Source organism: Macaca fascicularis, chromosome 1 (genome assembly GCF_037993035.2).
Source record: "Macaca fascicularis isolate 582-1 chromosome 1, T2T-MFA8v1.1".
Classification (NCBI taxonomy): domain Eukaryota; kingdom Metazoa; phylum Chordata; class Mammalia; order Primates; family Cercopithecidae; genus Macaca; species Macaca fascicularis.
The window spans coordinates 180119069-180141413 of NC_088375.1; the positions used below are offsets into that span (position 1 = coordinate 180119069).

The following is a 22345-nucleotide window of genomic DNA, read 5'->3' on the forward strand; positions in this document are numbered from 1 at the left end:
GGTCTCGATCTCCTGACCTCGTGATCCGCCCGTCTCGGCCTCCCAAAGTGCTGGGACTACAGGCTTGAGCCACCGCGCCCGGCCTCTACAAAAACTTAAAAAAAAAAAAATTAGCTGGGCACAGTGGTGCATACCTCTAACACCCAGCTACTCAGGCGGCTGAGGCGGGAGGCTTGCTTGAGCCCAGGAGCTCAAGGCTGCAGTGAGCCACAATTGCACCACTGTATTCCAGCCTGGGTGACAGAGCCAGACTCCATCTCAAAAAAGAAAAAAAAAAAAATATATATATATATATATATATGTATGTATGTATGTATGTATGTACACACACACACACACACACACACTATGGAATACTATTCAGCCATAAAAATAAAATAAAATCCTGCCATTTGCAACTACATGGATGAACCTGGAGTATGTTATGGTGGGTTTTTTGTTTGTTTGTTTTCTTTTGTTTTGTTTTGTTCTTGTGTGTGACAGGGTCTGGCTCTGTTGCCCAGGCTGGAATGCAGTAACTTCAGCTCACAACAACCTCCACCTGCCAGGCTCAAGCCATCTTCCCACCTCAGCATCCCAAGTAGCTGGGACTAGAGGCGCATGCCACCACACCGGGCTATTTTTGTGGTTTTTGTAGAGATCGGGTTTTGCCATGTTGTCCAGGCTGGCCTCGAAGTCCTGCACTCAAGCGATCCGCCCATCTCAGCCTCCCGAAGTACTGGGATTATGGGCATGAGCCGCCTCCCCGAGTGTGTTATGTTAAGTGAAATAAAGGCCAGGCACAGAAAGACAAATACCACATGACCTCACTCAGATGTGAATCTTAAAAAGTTGATTTCATGGAAATAGAGTATAATGCTGCTTATCAGAGGCAGGGGTTGTTAGCAGGGATGGAGAGATCTTGGTCAGAGGATGCATAATTACACTTAGGAGGAATAAATTTCAAGAGACCTATTATACAGTAAGGTGATATAGTTAATTATAACATATTGTATTCTTGAAAAATGTAGAGTAGATGTTCTGCACTATCACCAAAAAAATGAAAACGATGTGAGGTAATGCATCTATTAGGTTTAATCATTACATAATGTATATATACTTCAAAACATCATTTGTACATGATAAAAACATAGATTGTTATCTGTCCATTTATTTAAAAAAAATTTTTTTTTGAGACAAAGTCTTGTTCTGTCACCCAGCCTGGAGTGCGGTGGCGCAATCTCAGCTTACTGCAACCTCCACCTCCCAGGTTCAACTGAGCATATCCTGCGTATTTTTGTATTTTTAATAGAGATGGAGTTTCTCCATGTTGGTCAGGCTGGTCTCAAACTCCTGACCTCAAGTAATCCACCCGCCTCGGCCTCCCAAAGTGTTGGGATTATAGGCATGAGCCACCATGCCTGGCCCATTTTAATTTTTTTTTTTTAATAAGGTAATCATTCGCTTATGCTATGCATATTAAAATAACATTTTGGAGAGAAAAAAAAAAAAGAGTCCTCTAAATAAATTAAGAACACTAAAAGTGGGCCGGGCATGGTGGCTCACACCTGTAATCCCAGCACTTTGGGAGGCCAAGGTGGGCGGATCACCTGAGGTCAGGAGTTCGAGACCAGCCTGGCCAACATGGTGAAACCCCATCTCTACTAAAAACACAAAAAATTAGCCAGGTGTGATGGCACCCACCGTAGTCCCAGCTACTCAGGAGGCTGAGGCATGAGAATCGCTTGAACCAGGGAGGCGGAGGTTGCAGTTAGCTGAGATGGCACCACTGTACTTCAGCCCTCCAGCCTGGGCGACAGAGTGAGACTCTGTCTCCAAATAAAAAAAAAAAAAAACACTAAGAGTGTCTGCCCATAGCTGAGCCTGGGGTTCACATATGGCTCCTGAACAGGCTGATGCTACACGTTCAAGTCTCACCTCTTCCTCCAGGAAGCCTTCTGGGACCAACTCAATCTGCTTCTGAGCACCCGTGGTCACTCATTCATTCAGCAGTTTTGGGACTCCTTGTATATGATAGGTCCATCATTTTATGTCTAAGGTCTCCCCATCTCCAACACAGAGTAGGGTCCTCAGGAGAGACGGGACCCTGCCTCTCACTGTCAGGATCAACCTCATGGTGGCAGACAAACCCTTCACAAACATTTCACAGCCCCAGGATGTCCAGGCTGGCGAGGACCTCAGGGATCACCCAAGCACCCTAAGGACTAGAGAGAGGAACCCCTGGCCAAAGGTCACACAGTGAGCAGTGGGGTGAACATCCAATCATTGTGCCCTGAACCTCCCCACACTCTGAGTTAGACCCCTTATGAAGCTGAGGAGGTTGTGGCGAGCTCTCCAGCTGTCCTCAGGTTCAAGGTAAAGCAGTAGGATTGCATTGTGCGGTTGGAGGTTAATACAAAAATTAGCCAGGCATAGTGGTGGGCACCTGTAATCCCAGCTACTCGGGAGGCTACTCGGGAGGCTAGGCAGGAGAATCCCTTGAATCTGGGAGGCGGAGGCTGCAGTGAGCCAAGATTGCACCACCACACTCCAGCCTGGGTGACAGAGTGAGACTCCGTCTTAAACCAAAAACAAAAACAACCAGCCCCATCACCATTTCTGGAGTGAAAAAAGCTTCTGAACCCCACTGAGAGCTGACCTGGGCCAGGCTAGACCTGAGGCTGGGCAGAGGCTCCCAGACCTCCCAGGACCCCTGCCCACCTCCTACAAGGGCACCAGTGCGTCCCTGCTAGCCCAGAAATGTGAGACTCAGTGCCCAGTGTAGACTGACGTCTTGCATAGGGAAAGGAGAAGAGTTCTCCACGTGGAGAGGCAAGGATTGAAGCAGGACAGGGAGACCTTTCTGGCACCACCACACTGGCACTCAGCAGTTCTCCCAGCCCCGAGCATGGCAGCAGGCTGGCCACTTCATTCAGTCACCCACTCACTTGCTGGGTACCCAGGGACGAGTAGGGACCAGAGCCCTCGAACTCCAATGCTGACTCTGTCTACAGTGCCATAGGACACTGAAAATGGCCCCCAACCATGCAAAGTGGAGTTTGTGGATTATCTGACACCCCCTCTTCTGTTTCCAGTTTAGTCCCTATTAAAGACAGTTTGGTGAGTTTGTTGTTGTTATTGTTGTTGTTGTTTTGAGACCACTCTGTTGCCCAGGCTGGAGTGCAGTGGTGCGAACTCGGTTCACTGCAACCTCTGCCTCCTGGGTTCAAGCGATTCTCCTGCCTCAGTGTCACGAGTAGCTGGGACTATAGGAGCGCGCCACCATGCCCAGCTAATTTTTGTATTTTTGGTAGAGACAGGGTTTCACCATGTTGGCCAGGCTGGTCTCAAATTCCTGGCCTCAAGTGATCCACCCGTCTCGGCCTCCCAAAGTGCTGAGATTACAGGCATGAGTCACCACGCCCGGCTTGGTGGGGCTTTTTGTTTGTTTTTGTTTTTGTTTTGAGACAGGATCTCACTCTGTCATCCAGGCTAGAGTACAGTAGCATGGTCTTGGTTCACTGCAGCCTTCACCTCCCAGGCAGGCTCAAGTGATCCTCCCACCTCAGCCTCCCGAGTAGCTGGGTCCGCAGGTACATGCCACCATGCCCAGCTTTTTTTTTTTTTTTTTTTTTTTTTTTTTGTATTTTTGGTAGAGATGGGATTTCACCATGTTGGCCAGGCTGGTCTCAAACTCCTGAGCTCAAGCAATTCACCTGCCTCAGCCTCCCAAAGTGCTAGGATGACAGGTGTGAGCCACCATGCCTGGCCAGGGATTGTTTATTTGTTTGCTTGTTTGCTTTTCATTAAAAACAGCTTTGGCACCAAGCCAGAAAATGTTCCTAAACCCTCTTGTATTCCAGAGGAACTAAGGGAATTCGAGAGAAATCCAAAGAGATCCACCATCCAGGCAGTGGTGCAGAGGTGGCAATCAAGGCCAGAGTGTTCTTAGCTGACAGGAGGCCACCTGTGTCCTCAAGAGCCCAACTTCCACCCCCAACACCCACCTCCACCCCCTTCAATAGAGGCAGTGCAAGGAAGCTGAATGCCAGCTGGGCTCAGAGTCGGGACATGTGGGTTGGAATCCCACATCTGCGCCTTCCTCTGGCTGAGCCTCAGATTCCTTAAGAGCTCAGACTCTGGGGCCAAACTGCTGGGTTCAGATCCCAGCTCTGCCACTTCCTACCAGTGTGATCTTGAGCAAGTCACTTACCCTCTGTGAGATTCCTTATCTGGGATACAGGGATGATAACTGCACCTACCTCATAGAGAACTGAATGAGTTCATATATGCAAAAAAGCTATGTGAAGATTGGTTACCATTGTTATCTCTGTAAAACAGTGATAATGATATGTCTCTTCCCCAGCGCCTTGCCCCCATTTACTGATGAAGGAAAAAGTCATAAAGGGTTAAATACAACAAGGCATAGGAGAAGATACGAGCAGCCCCTCCCACCTGGGAGACACTCTGCCCTGCACTCAGATGACAAGAGCAAGCGGCCCTGCTACTCAGATCCCACCCTTGGCCTCACTGCTGAAAAGCTGCCTGTCCCCATTCATTCATTAAGCATTCCCTGGCCTCTGGCCACACCCATCCCTGTGCTGGGTACACCAAGAGCAGCCTTGTGTTGCTCCCTGGCTGGTGGGAGGAATGTATGTGCCAGTCTAGCACACAATCCAGTGTGAAAACGAGTTAACGCAGAGGCTCGTGGTGCCATGAGAAATCTGGGAAGGACTTCCAGAGGAGGCAGCACCTGAGCTGAGATCTGAGGACTCAGAAGGAACTTGCCAGGGAGACAAGTTTGGGGAGATGCAGGAAGGCTGGGGGTAGCTCCAGCAGAAGACACAGCAAGTACAACATCCCGGAGGAGAGAACAAAGGTGGGACACCGAGGCCACGGAGAGCAGCTTGATATGGCTGAGGCAGAGACAACAGAGGGGTAGGGATGGTGGAAGGAAAATGGAGGTGTGGGCAGGGGCCAGAGTGCCAATATCCCTTTGTCTCAAGTAAGGAATGTGAAAATCATCCTCAGGTAGCTGTCTGAGCAGGTGAGGAGTCAGCACATTTACCTTTTAGAAGCATCCCTCCAGTGTGGAGAGTGGACTGAAAGGGGCTGACATGGGATGGGGCAGCCACGGGAGACAAGATGCACAGGGTCCGGTGCGGATGCTGAGTTCTGCAGTGGCTGTGCAGATGGAGGGAGGGGACGGATAAGACATTTATTTGTTCCAGCCCCTTTAAAAAAAAAGGCTTTTCGGCCGGGCGCGGTGGCTCAAGCCTGTAATCCCAGCACTTTGGGAGGCCGAGACAGGCGGATCACGAGGTCAGGAGATCGAGACCATCCTGGCTAACACGGTGAAACCCCGTCTCTACTAAAAAAATACAAAAAACTAGCCGGGCGAGGTGGCGGGCGCCTGTAGTCCCAGCTACTCGGGAGGCTGAGCCAGGAGAATGGTGTAAACCCGGGGGTGGAGCTTGCAGTGAGCTGAGATCCGGCCACTGCACTCCAGCCTGGGCGACAGAGCAAGACTCCGTCTCAAAAAAAAAAATAAATAAATAAATAAAAAGGCTTTTCCTGGAAATATCCTCAGAGGTCAGCCACACTACACCCATTACAACCTCTGGCAGTCTGTCCTGAGCCCATCTCCATACACTCCATCCACTGCCAGGCGCTGCTGGGCACTTAGGTCTGCTGTGTGCCTCCGCACCTAATCTCAGCTCCAAAGTGCAGAGAAAAGTTCTCTTCAAGGTCACTTTGCAGGACAGCTTTCCGCAGCCCTCATGTGATCCTGTGCTTGCTCTCCCAAAGAGGTTCCACTCCCCGAGAACGCCCACCTCACCCCACCACACATACTCACTCCCACACATACCTCACACCCTGTCTCTCCCACCAGCTCTGTAGCTTTGGGGGTCCTGAGCTCTGAGCATGAAGCACCGCAAGGCTATGGAGCTCAGATGTTCCCCAGAAACACGTACAGAACTCTGCAGGGAGAAACATACGCCCACCAAATAGAATTCCAGAGGCCAACACTTGCTGAAGGTGATTCCACTGAGCACAGCCAGCCCGTAGGGGATCTGACAGCCCCTGGGGCCTGTTTGGAGACTGCTGCTGATAATAAACCAGCCCAGGGGCTCTGCGATTTCTCCTTCCAAAAGAGCTAGAAAATGGCCCGTGGAGAGTGTGAGGAGATGCAGAGCGTATGAGTTAAAATGGAAACGTCAATCTCTTTCTGGGTGCCCAGCCTCCAGAGCCCTCCCGCTGCCCCAGCCCACCCTCCATACCCGTCGCAGGTGATTTCCGACATTCTGGATCATCGCGCCGGGTGGCCGGGGAAAGCAGCACCCTCCCAGAGACAAAAGCTGGTCACCTGAGCAACAGCCAGGCCCCGCTCCAAATGAAGCCTGTGGGCCTCTCCTGCTCCTCCTCCCCAGCTCCTGCCCGCCCACCAGAGCCAGCTGTTATCACCCCGCGTCCCGCCTCTCTTCAGACTGCCCTCAGCCCCCCTTCTCCTAGGAGCCCTGCACAGAAAGCTCCAGTGCCCGCCTAGCGGAGAAGAAGGACGGGGCTGCCAGCTAGGCCACAGACACGTCAAGGAGCCTGTGCCCGCCCACTGGGCACCCAGCCCCAGTCAAACTCCAGGCACCCCCAATCCCAAAGCCCATCATCCTGCCAACAGTGTCTCTTGGCTCTGTGATCACTCCCGGGGAAGGGGGCTGGCGGGGGGGTCCAGGTCCCTCATCCCAGCCAGCAGATAGGCAAAACAGCCATGAGGCTTCCATCCATCCACAAGGGGTCAGGCTGGAAGGTGGCAGGAGGCCAGGGAGCTGCCAGCAACCTCCCGGAGAGATACCAGACCCATCTGCTAGGATTCTTCACCCTGGGAGCGCTGCCCACCAGCTTCTCAGCTCCAGGCTGCAGGCATCCAGCAGTTGCTGTTTGGGGACAGGACACACCCCTCACTTCCTTTAAATAGGCAGTGTGACTTTTCTAAAAGTGGCACCTGCCAAATTCCACCCCAGGGGCCATGCAGGCTTCAGCCCCTTGGGACACCCACTCCAGTTTCTCTGTAGCCACCACCAACTGAGAGACCACCAGCGTTTTCCCTTCTCTCTCTGACTTCTGCCCACAGGCTTGATCAGGAGGTCCTGACACTCACGTTGGACTAAGGACAGGACAATGAGTGCTTGGTGGCTAAGGGAAGTGAGGGGTGGGGAGGGGGGCAGGGAAAGGATTCAGGCATGGGGGCTGGGATGGACAAGTACATGGAAAGTAATAGCATGCACCCCGTAATAACCAAGCACCTGCCGTGTGCCAGGCCTTGGACTGGTCCTCCTCCAACCCCACTGGCAAGATTCCTTAGGAAGGGTAGGTAACATGCCCCAGGTGGCACAGCCAGTGAGTGCACAGCCCAGCTGAGACAGCCCAGCTGGATTCCGAGGCCACAGCCTTCCTTCCATCCTCAGGGCCTCTCGCTCATTCACCACAGATCTAATCATGCCTCCTCCGGGCCTGTCTTGCCTAAGAGGCCTGGGTTCTCCTTCTTTCACTAATGTACCACGTGACTCTGAGCAAGTTCCCTCCTTTCTCTGGGCCTCCCTGCTCCATAAGTCAAGGACTTTAATAATGTTCATCCCCATGAGCTCAGGCCTTGCCCTCAAACAGCTTGTCAGTGGTCAGCCATTCCGTGTCTACAAATGAGAAATTAAAGTCACACCTTAAAAGACTGCAAGATGGCCCATGGATGGCCCTGAGGATTGGGGCAATCCTGGAGGCTTCCTGGAGGATGTAGTGCTAGACCTGGCCTGAAGACTGAATGGGCTTGGATAGGCTAAGAAGAGGGGTGAGGTGGAAGGCCTGACAGGCACAGAACAGGAGGCAGTCACAGGCTGTGAGGAGCATCGCCTTGCAGGAAAGCTGGGAACCTGTCATGGAGGGTTCGAATGCCAGACGTTGGGGTTTAGGCATCAAGGAGCCTCTGAGAATGACGGAATGATGAGTACACTCGACATGAGGAAAGCCATGTGAGGTAGACTGGACAGGTATCATGAGACTTCCCTGGATGGTAAGGAAACCAGCCCAAAGAGGGGACAGTTCATCTTACTGGGTCCCCAAGATAGCTTGACAGGCAGCCAGGGCAATTTCAGAATCCTCCCTCTGCAGAAGGAGGAACGAAAACCCAGAGAGCTCCTGGCCCCCAAGCCTACCCTCTCTCCAGACAACTGCAATGCCTCACACTCACTGGATTTGGCTCACCCCCACATCTTACTTATGGCTAAACTGAGGTCCGGAGGAAAGTGAGCCTCCCAAAGACACACAGTGAGGAAGTTGGCTAGAATCACACTCCTGAACTCAAGTCCAGAGCCCTGTCCACCCCCCACACAGCAAGGTATGAAATGAGAGAGGCTTCCGTTAGACTAACAAGAGGACTTCCAGAAAGGCTGAATCAATCTTAGTGTCAGGAACAAGCAGCAGAGAGCTAGATCTTTCAACAGGGCCCCCTGCAGCCCACGAAGGTCCCTCTTCTCTCTCCGCTGTCTATTACAGAGCTCACTCCTGTGTCACCGCAACAGCTCTGTGCAGTCTGTTACTCCAGTGAATGTTCCCATGGGTATATTCACTCCTTTCCAACTCCTCCAGGAACCTCCCAAGGGCTTGGACCACATCTTACCCATCTCTGTGCCCCTTGCCTCCACACTGCAGACTCGGACACTCTGTGCAAGAGGCATGAAACACACATGGTTGGATCACAGTCCGGAACAGTGGATCAAGAAGAGGTCTGTGGTTCTCAAACTCCAGCCTGCACCAGAATCACCTGGAGGGCTTGTTAAAATACAGATTGCTAGGCCCTGTCCCCACAGTTTTTGATTCCGTAGAACTGAAGTAGCACCCAAGAATTTGTGTTTCTAACAAGATCCCAAAGGATGCCAATGCCACTGATCCAGGGACCGCGCTTGGAGAACTGGCGAGCTAGGTCAGCCCTCCCATTTTACACACGGGGACAATGAGGCCCAGAGATTTTTTTTTCTTTCCTTTTCTTTTTTTGACAGAGTCTCACTCTGTCACCCAGGCTGGAGTGCAGTGGCACAATCTCAGCTCACTGCAACCTCCACCTCCTGGGTTCAAGCGATCCTCCTGCCTCAGGCTCCTGAGTAGCTGGGGTTGCAGGCACGTGCCACCAGGCCTGGCTAATTTTGTTTTTTAATATTTTTTAGCAGAGATGGGATTTCACCATGTTGGCCAGGCTGTTCTCGAACTCCTGACCTCAGTGATTTGCCCACCTCGGCCTCCCAAAGTGCTGGGATTACAGGCATGAGCCACTATGCCCAGCCAAGGCCCAGAGATTTTAAAGGCAGCACTTGATGGTATGTCACTGTCATCATCATAGTCACTGTCATTATAACCCTGTCATTACAGCCCTTTTCAATGCTCAGCACTGTGCAAGCACATCGTGTATGTTATTGCCTCTAGGCCTCACCCTAAAAGGAAGATACTATGATTATTATTTTCCTGTAGAGGAAAAAATGGAGGCAAAGAGTATTAAGTCATTTGTCCAAAGTCACATCAATGGGTAGGGAACATCGGGACTTGAACCCTGACCTAAGTCCAAAGCCCACAAATTTACCACCACCCTCCTCAACCTGCTTACAGCTTATGCTGACCAGCCAAAAAAATTCTCTAGGGGCTCCCAAATCCCGCAGGCTCATCTCTAGTGTGAGGGGAGCTTGTGGTGCCCTCAGCCCAAAGGCCCAGTCCCTGAGTGGGCCTCTGGGGAGTCTCACATCCAGAGAAAGCCTGCCTCTTCACACCTGTGAACCCAGAGGATTTTCTCTTTCAAACACTCCTTTTCCCAGACTACAACCTTCTTCACCTGGCCCCACGGATCAGGCCTTTCTGGCTGGAGGCCAAACATCTGCATTAATTCTTCTGGTCCATGTCTTAACTCTGCCTCCCCACTCAGTGACAAAACACAAAGAAATTATCTCCACTTATATTCCACAGTGATTCTGGGTTGTCGCTGTCAGGCACGGGTCTGTCTCTCCCACCAGACTGGGAGCTCACATGAGCAGGGACCTCTTCTGAGTCATCTGAGTCTCCAGCACAAGGCCTGCCCAGAGGAAGGGTTTAGTGACTAAGTGAAGAATAAATGAATGAATGAGTGGGTTTAAGGGCAAAAGAGGAAATGAATGAGTGAATAAATAACCAAACTCCCAGGAATTCCCTCTCCTGGGTCTTTGGCCTTCCCAGAGAGGACCACAGACTCTCTGGGGAGGAGGGACCTCTGACACCATCTACACCAACTTCCACTTACAGTACTGTCCTAGCCGAACTCCTGCAGCTCCTACCAGAACCTACAGCTCCACACACACACAAGGGCCAGAAGGGTCTTGCCATGACTGTGGCTCTGGGCTGCTCAGAACAAGGCTGCTCCTCTCTCCTGTCCTCCACTCAGCCCTGGCCTCCCTGTCCAGACTTCTTTCTTCTGATCCCCTAATGCCATTAATAGAAGTGCCCACTGCTCCCTCACACCCCTGGAGTGTCCTTTGTTTCTTCTGTTCCCTCCACCCCGATGCCCATTTAATAAGTCTACATCTAAACCCTGCCCACCATCAAGGCCAGCTCAAATGCCACTGCCTACAGGAAGCCTTCTTGGCCCCTCCCAAGTGGAATTACATTCTCCCGCTATGTGCCCCAACGCCTGTGCACACACACAGACACACACACACAACACACACACACTTCACAGCCCTTTCTCGGAGCATTTTCTCTTAAATTGGACTGATTTGTGGTAATTCCCCCTTTTTGACCTTGAGCTAGCCAGCATCAGGGATGGGACTGACCCATCAGAGTATCCTGGCCCCTCCGCCTGAACACTCAGGGCCTTGAACATAGTAGAGGCTCAGTAAGTGTCCAGAAAATGAATGAATGAGTAACTGCAAAAGAATGAAGGAATGTATGTGTGAGTGAAAAGAAGTAAATGCATGTGTAAATGCATGCTCAAGTGAATGTGTGGACGCAACAACGTTCTCATTCCCTCCTGTTCTCCAAACTAAAAACTCCCAGTTGCCCCTGGCCCCCTCCTAGGGGCCCCTTAGGCATGGCATGACAGAATAAAGGAAGTTGTGGGATAAATGTGGGGGAGGGGGACAAAGGAAGGAAGGATAGAGGAAGGGGTTAGTGATACCAGCACTAGAGGAAGTGGAGGTGACCTGGCTTCAAAGCCTGGCGCTCCTCACAGCCACGTTTCTTTATGGAGAAGCTGGGGCAAGGAGAGCAGTGAGAAGCCAGGGGAGGGGGAAAGAAGATACAGCCTGGTGGGGATGGAGGGCGGGAACGCCAAGTCCGGGAGGCCAGATTCAGGATGGATGAGCAGGCTGTGGGGCCCAGCCCTGAACTCATCCTGCCTAGGGGCCTCAGATATGCCCTCCCTCTCCGTCTCTCACCACCTCCTCCTTTGGGGACTGGAATCCCCTCGCTGGCCCAGTTGGCCTTCTGGATCCAGAGTGACTTCCCAGATTTGGCACTGGCTCTCGAATTGCTCACAACGGGGGCTAGCACTCCTCCCAGCCGTCCCGTCCCCAGATGAGTCAGCAGAGGCTGCACCCTCTGGCCTCTGAGTCTTGCGCCCCCAGGTCCTCTCCGGAGCTAGCCTCTGCAGCGCGTCGTGCCGGGTGACCCCAGCCCGCCCCAACCCTAGTGAGAGACCCATCCCAGCGTAAATCCCAGGGTGCTTCATGCCCCAGCCTGACAGCAAGACCGTGCAAGGCAGCACCTGTCTGTCTGGAGGCCAGCGCCAGGTTACAGGTTGATCTTCCCAGGCAGCGTGCTGGAGCGGAGGAGGAGCCCAAGAAACGTGGCCCTTCCCCGGCGGTGGGCAGGGAAGCGGCTCTTACCCAAAGGATGGGAGGCTCCGCCCCGGCGGCGTGCAGGGCAGAGGCCGAGGGAGCCCGCTGGGGGCGTCGGGGGAGCGAGTCCGCGGGGAGGGGCTCAGAAACAAGCCCGGTGCGACGTCCCAGAGCACAGCCTGAGGCAGGAAGCTGCGGACAGGCTGAAGGGAGGCGCGGAGGCGGCGGCGCTGCAGAGTTCCTGGACGGCTCTGCCCCTCCCGGCCCCTCCCCGGCGCGGGTGCGGCACCCGGTGCTGCCCAGCCTGCACATCACACAGGCCCGGGCCCCGCCGGCGCCAGGCTCCCCACCCGCAAGGCGTCAATCCCCGGGCGCTGGGCACAGGCGGAAACGCGGGCGGCCGCACCAGGCAAGGTCCGGGCGGAGCGCCCCTGAGCCGCCTTCTGCGATGCGGAGCCGGCCACTCAGCCTTCCAAAGGGATATTTGCTATTCGTTCACACCTTGACTGAGCACCTACTATGGGCCAGACCCTGCACTGTGTCCTGGGATGACGTTCCGAGCAGGATGCACCGTCCTTGCCCTCATGGGTGTTGATAGAAAGGGGGAAAAAAAGTGGATAGTTTTGCACAGCACAAAACAAATGCATACCGCCCATGTCTTTCCTCAGAGAGAAGCTAGACTAGAGCTGGCAGACGCAAACGCGGTTGGTAAGAGACGGTGGTACCCCTCCCTCCCCCGTGTATGTATTGTTATGTAAGAGATGATATGAAATCTACAATGTGTGATCACCGTCTCAAAAGAGCCGCGCAGAAAAACGTCCATCAGGCCGGGCGCGGTGGCTCACGCCTGTAATCACAGCATTTTGGGGGACCGAGGCAGGTGGATCACCGGAGGTCAAGAGTTCGAGACTAGCCTGGCAACCATGGTGAAACCCCATCTCTACTAACCATACAAAAAATTAGCCGGGTGTGGTGGCAGGCGCCTGTAATCCCAGCTACTGGGGAGGCTGAGGCAGGAGAATTGCTTGAACCAGAGAGGCAGAGCTTGCAGTGAGCTGAGATCGCGCCACTGCACTCCAGCCTGGGCGACAAGAGCAAAACTGTTTCAAAAAGAGAAAAAAGAAAAAGAAAAACGTCCATCATTGTCATGTTTGGGATCTAGGCTCAGCTGGCAAACTTAGAAGGGTCCTGACAAAACACAGTGGTGATCCCTTCTAAGAAGGAAGTGAATCCCCGGAGGAGGAGACACTTGGCAAGTAGAGTGCATTCCACACACCAGAACCAGGGATTCAGAGGGGGCTAGGCATTCCAGGCACCCACAGAGGCTGGCACCTGAATTCATCCTGCCCTGGCAACTCTGGGGAGAAAAGGGCAATTTATGTACAAAGAGAGCAGCCGTTCTGAGCTTGGCCACCTGGGGCCCAAGCAGTCCTCCTGTGGAGGGCCTCTCAGTGTAACCAAAACGGGGGCCTTGCCTTTGTCACTTGCTTCCACCATCTTCTGAGAGCACGGTAAGGGTTCAGTGTCATGGCAGAATGATGAACACCCCGTGCGCAGGGCTTTGGCAGCACCCTGGATGGCCACTCCAGCCATCTCTTGCTCAGCTGTCCTCATCAGTGTTGGAGTCTGAACTCAGCAGAGGCCCCAGGTGTCAGCAACAACAAAGTGCCTACGCTCCGGGCCGAATAAAAACCTCTTCCTTCTTTAATCCGGTGCCTAAGGAGTTTTGTCTGTGGCTCGTTCTGTTACAAAAGGACATCTTAGATCACTTTCCAAGTGCAAGTGAGGCACATGTGGGAACACCCAGAAACATATGGGGCAGGTGGACTGTGCTGAGAAGGGGAATTCCCACACTGGCAAGATGAATCTGGTCTGCATAAACCATGATTTAATTTTAATGTGCCACTCTCATCAAGTGGTGAATCCTGAGAATACTCAGATTAACCATATTGGGTATACTGTTTTGTAATCTGCTTTTTCTCTTAATTATCAAATATTAAACAATTATCTTTTCATGATTTTCTTTCTTTTTTTTTTTTTTCAATCGTAGAGATGGGATCTACCCATCTGTCCGGGCTGGACTTGAACTCCTGGCCTCAAGTGATCCTTCCTCTTCAGCCTCCTAAAGTGCTGGGATTATGGGCGTGAACCATTATGCTGAGCCTTTCCATGATTTTTATTGCTACACAGTATTTCTTTATGTGGATTTATTTCCATTTATTTAGCCAATCGCTTTCCTTTTCTTTCTCGACTCACTGCAACCTCCGCCTCCCGGGTTCAAGCAATTCTCCTGCCTCGGCCTCCTGAGAAGCTGAGACTACAGGTGCTCACCATCATGCTCAGCTAATTTTTGTATTTTTAGTAGAGACGGGGTTTCACCATGATGGCCAGGATGGTCTTGATCTCCTGTCCTCGTGATCCACTCACCTCGGCCTCTCGATCTCCTGCCCTCGTAATCCATCCACCTCGGCCTCCCAAAGTGCTGGGATTACAGGCATGAACCACCACTCCCAGCCTGTTTTGTTTTTAATAGCTTTATTGAGATATAGTTAATTAACTGCACATATTTAAAGTGTGCAATTTGAGTTTTGATATACTTATATAATATATACATATGCATATAAATTACATATATATACGTGTGTGTGTATATATATGTATATATCTCCGTCATCTCATTCGTCACCATGTCAAGGTAATGAACATATTCATCACTGCCAAAGTTTCCTCATGGCCCTACACTGCCCACTTCCCCACATCCCCAAGCAAATAACAATCTGCCTTCTCTCCCTAGATTAGTTTTCATTTTCTAGAATTCTATATAAATGGAAGCATACAGTATGTATTATTTTTGTCTGCCTTTGTTCACTCAGCATAATTATTTAGTAATTCATATGTTTTGTTGCATATATCAATAATTTGTTCTCATTTATTATTGCTGAGCAGAATGCCATGGTATGAATATAACAATTTGCTTATCCATTCGCCTATTGATAATGGATTTTTGGTTTTTTCTAGTTACTGGCTAGCATACAAATAAAGCTGGTATGAGCATTTGTGTTCAAATCTGTGTGTAGGCGTGCGCTTTTTTTTTTTTTTTTTTTTTTTTTTTTTTTTTTTTGAGATGGAGTTTCACTCTTGTGGCCCAGGCTGGGGTGCTATGGCATGATCTTGGCTCACTGCAACCTCCGCCTCCCAGGTTCAAGTGCTTCTCCCACCTCAGCCTCCCAAATAGCTGGGATTACAGGTATGCACCACCACGCCTGGCTAATCTTGTATTTTTAGTAGAGATGGGGTTTCTCCATGTTGGTCAGACTGGTCTCGAACTCCTGACCCCAGGTGATCTGCCTGCCTTGGCCTCCCAAAGTGCTGGGATTACAGGCATGAGCCACTGCGCCCAGCAGACGTGTACTTTTATTTGTCTTAAATAAGTGCCTAATAGTGGCGTGTAGTCCCAGCTACTCAGGAGACTGAGGCACAAGGACTGCTTAAGCACAGAGCTCAAGTCTTGAGTAATAGACTCAATTGCTTGGGTCTGTTTTTGGACTCTGTATTTTGGTTGTGTTAATCTACATGTCTACTGTTTTGTTTTGTTTTGAGATGGAGTCTTGCTCTGTCGCCCAGGCTGGCATGCAGTGGTGCAATCTCAGCTCACTGCAATCTCTGCCTCCTGGGTTCAAGCAATCTTGGTGCCTCAGCCTCCCACGTAGCTGGGACTTCAGGTGTGCACCACCATGCCTGGCTAATTTTTTTGTATTTTTAGTAGTGACAGGGTTTCGCTATGTTGGCCAGACCGCTCTCAAACTCCCGACCTCAGGTGATCCACCTGCCACGGCCTCCCAAACTGTTGGGATTACAGGAGTAAGCCACGTCACCTGGCCCTATATGTCTATGTTTAAGCCAATACTACATTTCCTTGGTTACTCTATCATCTTGAAATCAAGTAGTGTAGGTCCTCCAACTTGGTTTTTCTTTTTCAAAGTTGTTTTGACTATTCTGAGTCCTTTGCATTTTACTTAAATTTTAGAATCAGCTCATCCATTTCTTTTTTAAAAGCCTGCTTGGATTTTGGTTGGGATTATGTTGAATCTATAGGTTAATTTGGAGAGAACTGAGATTAATAATTTTGATTCATGAACATGGTATATCTCTCTATCTATTTAGATTTTCTTTAATTTCTCTCAGCAGTGTATTGTGATTTCAAGCTACAGGTCTTGCATATCTTTTTTTTTTAAGATGCATTTATTCAGCATCATTATCAGACCATTACATTTAGCAATCAACAGCAAGGGTGCAAAAAAAAATCTGCATTAAAACCCTTTGTTGGAATGCTTTACACCTTCCACAGAACAGGAACTAAAATAACCTGTTAACACAATTAGTGACAAATACAGTCCTCAAGTTTTTCACCCATACACATAAGTATGGTCTAAACCATGTCTTCTTTGTAGCAGCTAGGCCTTGCTAGGCTGAGTTCACAAATCTGTTGTAACCCGTAGCTTCTCTGTCCCTTCTCTGGCTCTCCTCTCCTGCTAAGCTTTCTTTCCTGTCAGTAATTAAAATCTTCTGCCACTGGCATAGCTACTGTTGCTACTGGAACTGTCATAGCCACCTTGGTTTTGTGGTTAGGCAAAGTATTGGCCTCCACCACCGTAGGGGCCAGAGCTTCTGCCTCCAAAGTTTTCTCCCTTCTTGGGTCCAAAATCTGAAGAATGATTGTTGTAATTGCCAAAATCACTATAGCTTCCACCACTTCCAAAATTGCTTCCATCATTACCAAATCCATTATAGCCATCCCCACTGCCACCATATCCACCACCACCCTGGCTGCCACCAAAGCCACCATGACCACTAAAGTTTCCTCCACGACCAAAGTTGTCATTCACACCAAAACCACCTTCACAACCACCACCAAAGTTTCCAGAACCTCTTCAACCTCTTTGGCTGGAGGACGCACTAGCCATCTCTTGCTTTGACAAGGCTTTCTTAACTTCACAGTTGTGGCCATTCACAATATGGTATTTCTGAACGACAGTCTTATCCACGCCGTCATGGTTGTCAAAAGTTATAAAGGCAAAGCTCCTTTTCTTGCCAATGCCTCGGTCAATCATGATTTCAATCACTTCTATTTTTCCAAACTGTTCAAAATAATCTATTAGGTGATGTTCTTCAGTGTCTTCTTTAATGTCACCAACAAACATCTTTTTCACAGTTAAGTGGGCACATGGTCTTTGAGAATCTTCTCTTGAGACAGCTCTCTTTGTTTCCACAACTCTTCCATCCACCTTGTGTGGCCTTGCATTTGTGGCTGCACCCACCTCCTCCACAGTGGCATATGTGACAAACCCAAAGCCACTGGCGCACTTGGTGTTTGGATCTCTCATGACCACATGGTCCATGAGCATTCCCCATTGCTCAAAGTGGCTCCTCAGGCTCTCATCAGTTGTTTCAAAGCTCAACCCTCCAGTGAGGAGTTTCTGCAGCTGTTTGGGCTCTTTAGGAGACTCTGACTTAGACATGATGGCAGGGGGAAGAGAGAATTTAATGATCCAGGTCTTGCGTATCTTCTGGCAAATTTGTCACTAAGTATTTCCCATATTAATACTATCATAAATGTACTTTTAACATTTCAATTTCAAGCAGAAGGTTATCAGCATGTAGAAATACAATTGATTTTTGTATGTTGAGTATGTGTCTTGAAACTTACTAAACTCACATACTTTTAGCAGTACTTTGTACATTCTTTGGAATTTTCTTTATAGATGACCATGTTGTCTGCAAACACAGTTTTACCTCTTCATTTCCACTCTGTATGCCTTTATTTTTATTCATTTATTTATTTTTAGATTTCTCCCAATTTAGAAATTTATTTATTGTGTAGAGATTAACTCCCTTCTTTATTCTGGATAGCATCTTCTTTATTCTGGATTTCATTATCACAGTTCCATAGTATGATTACACACTCTAGCATGACGTTGAACAGAAGTGGGAAAAGCAGGACATCCTTGCATTGTTTCTGATCTAAGGGAGAAGGGCACTCACTCTTTCATAATTAAGCATAACATTAGAGAGAGATTTTTTTGTAGATGCACTTTATCAGGTTTCAGAGGTTCCCTTCCTTCTATTCCTAGTTTGCTGCAAGTTTTTGTCATGAATAGATATTGGATTTCACCAAATGCTTTCCTGTATTTATTGAGATGATCATGTGGTTTCTCCTTTTTAGTAAATTAACATGGTAAATTACACTGAATAATTTTCAAATACTAAACTAATCTTTCACTCTTGGGATTATGCATTGTATAATGATGTATCTTACTTTTTATATATTAGTGGTGTTGATTTGTTAAAATTTTTTGCATCTATTTAATTATGGATATTGTTCTGCAGATTTTTTTCTTTGTAATAATTTTATCTGGTTGTGGTATTGGGGTGATGCTAACCTCATAGAATGAGTTGGAAAGTGTTACCTTCTTTTCAGTTTCCCAAATGAGTTTGTGAATTGTTATTATTTATTCCTTAAATGTTTGATAAAATTCACCAGCGAAGTCATCATTATGTGAAGTAAGCTTCGTGGGAAACTTTTGTTTGTTTGTTTGTTTGTTTGTTTGTTTTTTGAGACGGAGTCTCGCTTTTTCACCAGGCTGGAGTGCAGTGTCATGATCTTGGCTTACTGCAACCTCCGCCTCCCGGGTTCAAGCAATTCTCCTGCTTCAGCCTCCCAAGTAGCTGGGATTACAGGCACGAGCCTCCACGCCCAGCTAATTTTTGTATTTTTAGTAGAGACTATGAAATCTAAAAATAAATTTCACTATGTTGGCCAGTATGGTCTCAATCTCCTGACCTCACGATCTGCCCTCCTCGGCCTCTCAAAGTGCTGGGATTACAGGCGTGAGCCACCACGCCCAGCTTCATGGGAAATTTTTATACTACATGTTCAATTTATTTAATAGATATAGAGCTATATAAGTTACCTATTCTTTAATGAGCTTTGGTGCTTTGTATCTTTCTCTACTTCATCAAAAATTTCAAATTTATTGGCATAAAGTTACTCACAGTATTTCCTTATTACCTAGTTAATGTCCATCAATCTGTAGAAATCTATCATTTCTGAGATTGATAATTTATGTCTTCTTTCTTTTTCCTAATCAGCCAGTTGCTCAATTTCATTAGTCTTCTCAAAGTACCCAATTTTTGTTTCATTGATTTTTCCTATTGCCTTTTTGTCTTATGTTTATTAATTTCTACATTTATCTTTATTATATCCTCTATTCTGCCACTTTCTGGTTTTGTAAAGATGGAAGCTTAGGTAATTTATAAGAGACCTTTCCTTTTTTCTAATTTAAGTGTTTAATGCTATGTAATTTCCTCAAACACTGCCTTAGCTGAATTAACTTTTTTCTTCTTCTTCTTCTTTTTTTTTTTTTTTTTTTTTTTTAGACCATATTGGCTCTGTTTCCAGGCTGGAGTGCGGTGGTGCAGTCTTGTCTCACTGCAACCTCCACCTCCCAGGCTCAAGTGATCCACCTCAGCCTCCTGAGTAGTTGGGACTTCAGATGTATGCTACTAGGCCCAGGTAATTTTTGCATTTTTTGTAGATACGGGGTCTTGCCATGTTGCCCAGGCTGGTCTCTAACTCCTGAGCTCAAGTAGTCTGCCTACCTCAGCCTTCCAAAATGCTGGGATTACAGGTGTGAGCCACTGCATCTGGCCAACATTGTATTTTCACTCAGGTTGAAATAATTTCTTATCTCTCTTATGACTTCTTGACCCATGCATTATTTCTAACTGTATTATTTTATTTTAAGAATAAATTTAACCAATGAGGTGAAAGAGCTGTACACTGAAAACTCTAAAAACATTGATGAAAGAAATTGAAGAAGACACAAATAAATTGAAAGATATCCCATGTTCATGAACTAGAAGAATTAATATTATTAAAGTGTCCATACTACTCAAAGCAATCTACAGATTCAATGCAACCCCTATCAAAATACCAATGACATATGTTCTCACTACAAATACATAAATATGTGAGGTAATATGTATGTTAATTAGCTTATTTGGCCATTCCACAATGTATATATATTTCAAACTATCATGTAGTATACCATAAATACATATGATTTTTTTTTTTTTTTTGAGACAGAGTCTTGCTCTGTTGCCAAGCTGGAGTGCAGTGGCACAATCTTGGCTCACTGCAACCTCTGACTCCCTGGTTCAAGGGATTCTCCTGCCTCAGCCTCCCGAGTAGCTGGGATTACAGGCACATGCCACCACGCCCAGCTAATTTTTGTATTTTTACTAGCACAGGGTTTCATCATATTGGCCAGGATAGTCTTGATCTCCTGACCTCATGATCTGCCTGCCTTGGCCTCCCAAAGTGCTGGAATTACAGACATGAGCCACCATGCCAGGCCACATATGATTTTTATGGGTCAATTTAAAAAAATAGGCTCTAGACTGTGTGCAATCTATGAACAATACAAGAGGACTTATTCATCTTGGCCCTAGCAACTGGCACCATATCCCGACCAAAGTATGTGCTCAATAAATGTTTATTGAGTAGCTTGTGGAGCAAGCGAGACGAGACCTAGACTGAAAGTCAAAAGACCTGTGTTTGAATCCAGTTCTGCTACTAACCAGCTCACTACACTTGAGCCTACGAGTTTGAGACCAGCCCGAGCAACATGGCAAAACCTCGTCGCTACAAAAAAATCAAAAAAATAGCCGGGCGTGGTGGCACCCACCTGTAGTCCCAGCTACTTGAGAAGCTGAGGTAGGAGGATCACCTGAACCCACGGAGGTCGAGGCTGCAGTAAGCCATGATCACACCACTGCACCCCGGATGACAGAGTGAGACCCTGTTTCAAACAAAACAAAACAAAACAAAATGTATGTTACTTTTATTTTATTTTTATTTTTTATTTTAATTTTTATTTCTTTTTTTATTTTTTTTTTATTTTTTTGAGGCAGAGTCTAGCTCTGTCGCCCAGGCTGGAGTGCAATGGCATGATCCTGGCTCACTACACCCTCCACCTCCTGGATTCAAGCAATTCTCTTGTCTCAGCCTCCCGAGTAGCTACAGGTGTGCGCCACCATGCCCGGCTAGTTTTTTTTTTGTTTTTTGTTTTTTGTTTTTCTAGACAGAGTCTCGCTGTGTTGCACAGAGCTGGAGTGCAGTGGTTTAATCTCAGGTCATTGCAACCGTCACCTCCTGAGTTCAAGTGATTCTCCTGCCTCAGCCTCCCGAGTAGCTGGGATTACAAGTGTGTGCCACGACATCCAGCTAATTTTTGTACTTTTAGTAGAGATGGGGTTTTACCATGTTGGCCAGGCTGGTCTCGAGCTCCTGGCCTCAAGTGATCTGCCTGCCTCAGCCTCCCAAAGTGCTAGGATTACAGGCGCGAGCCACCACACCTGGCAGCATTTACATTATTATCAGCTACGAGAATAGCTGATAAATAACTAATTTACTTCAGAGACAAATTAGGTACTATCATTTCCCTTCCTTTCTTATAGAGCAGTTTGTTTTTCCCAGAGTTTCCACTTTCTTTTCTCTTGTACTGTTTTCCTTAAGTTATTCTCATTCATTAGGTCTGGACACTTGCACTTCTCTGTGCTCTATCATGTCAGATGGTCTAATGGATCCCCTTTTTATCTTCTCAGAGCCCTCCATCCTCCTAATCAATCTGGCCTGGTTGCTTTCTAAGTTTACTGGTATGGTGATCATCAGTGCTGTTCACAAATACCCTCATTCATTACCACCTTCGTTGGTGGTAAACCATTGAGATTATGGGGGTGTTTGTTAACTCTTCATAACCTAGCTTCTCCCAACTGATGTGGAAATTGGTACCAGAAGTGGAGTGGCACTGTAACCAAACCTGAAATATGGCCAGGCATGGTGGCTCACGCCTGTAATTCCAACACTTTGGGAGGCCGAGGCAGGCGGATCATTGGAGGTCAGGAGTTCAAGACCAACCTGGCCAACATGGTTAAACGCTGTCTCTACTAAAAATATGAAAATTAGCCAAGCATGGTGGTGCACACCTATAGCCCCAGCTACTCGAGGGCTGAGGTGGGAGAATCGCTTGAGCTCAAAGGCGGAGGTTGCAGTGAGCCAAGATTATGCCACTGCACTCCAGCCTAGATGGCAGAGGGAGAGTCCACCTCAAAAAAAAAAAGGGGGGGGGCTAGCAACAGAACATTAGTAGTGTGTATTGGTTGCTGTTGGCTATATTTGGCAAGGTACTCCAAAAATTATTAGCCTCAGAAAATAATTGGCCAGTTTACCAGCAAGAATGAAATGAAACAGAAAGAATCCAGAAATCAGGATTTATAGGATTACTTCTCAATCTCAATCTGTAGCAGATGAACATGAAGGGATTTTTGAGTAAAAAAGCCTAAGCAGAAGCAGAAGTATTGCCGTCACCCTCTTGTTAAAACCTCTAAGTGTGGCCAGACACTGGACCAAGCCTGTAATCCCAGCACTTTGGGAGGCCAAGGTGGGAGAATCACTTAAGCCC

General features: G+C 48.1%; 1 protein-coding gene and 1 pseudogene across 15 annotated transcripts in view; both read right to left on the minus strand.

Moving 5' to 3' along the window:
* The window catches only part of ACOT11 (acyl-CoA thioesterase 11), a 101658-nt gene extending 89450 nt beyond the window's left edge, over window positions 1-12208 (minus strand). For 9 of the 15 annotated variants that reach the window (XR_012419823.1, XR_012419814.1, XR_012419827.1 and 6 more), the window contains exon 1: window positions 6261-6415. Coding sequence is in view for 5 of the 15 variants with exons in the window: in XM_074005952.1 (XP_073862053.1) it covers window positions 6261-6293 (33 nt within the window). In the remaining 10 variants the exon portion in view is untranslated. Of the gene's footprint in view, window positions 1-6260; window positions 6416-11870 lie in introns of those variants that run through there. The other 6 variants (XR_012419813.1, XR_012419812.1, XM_074005949.1 and 3 more) reach the window with 2 other exon arrangements.
* Window positions 12209-16378: 4170 nt separating this feature from the next.
* Window positions 16379-17341, minus strand: LOC102144113 (heterogeneous nuclear ribonucleoprotein A1-like; annotated as a pseudogene).
* Between the last annotated feature and the right edge of the window lie 5004 nt (window positions 17342-22345).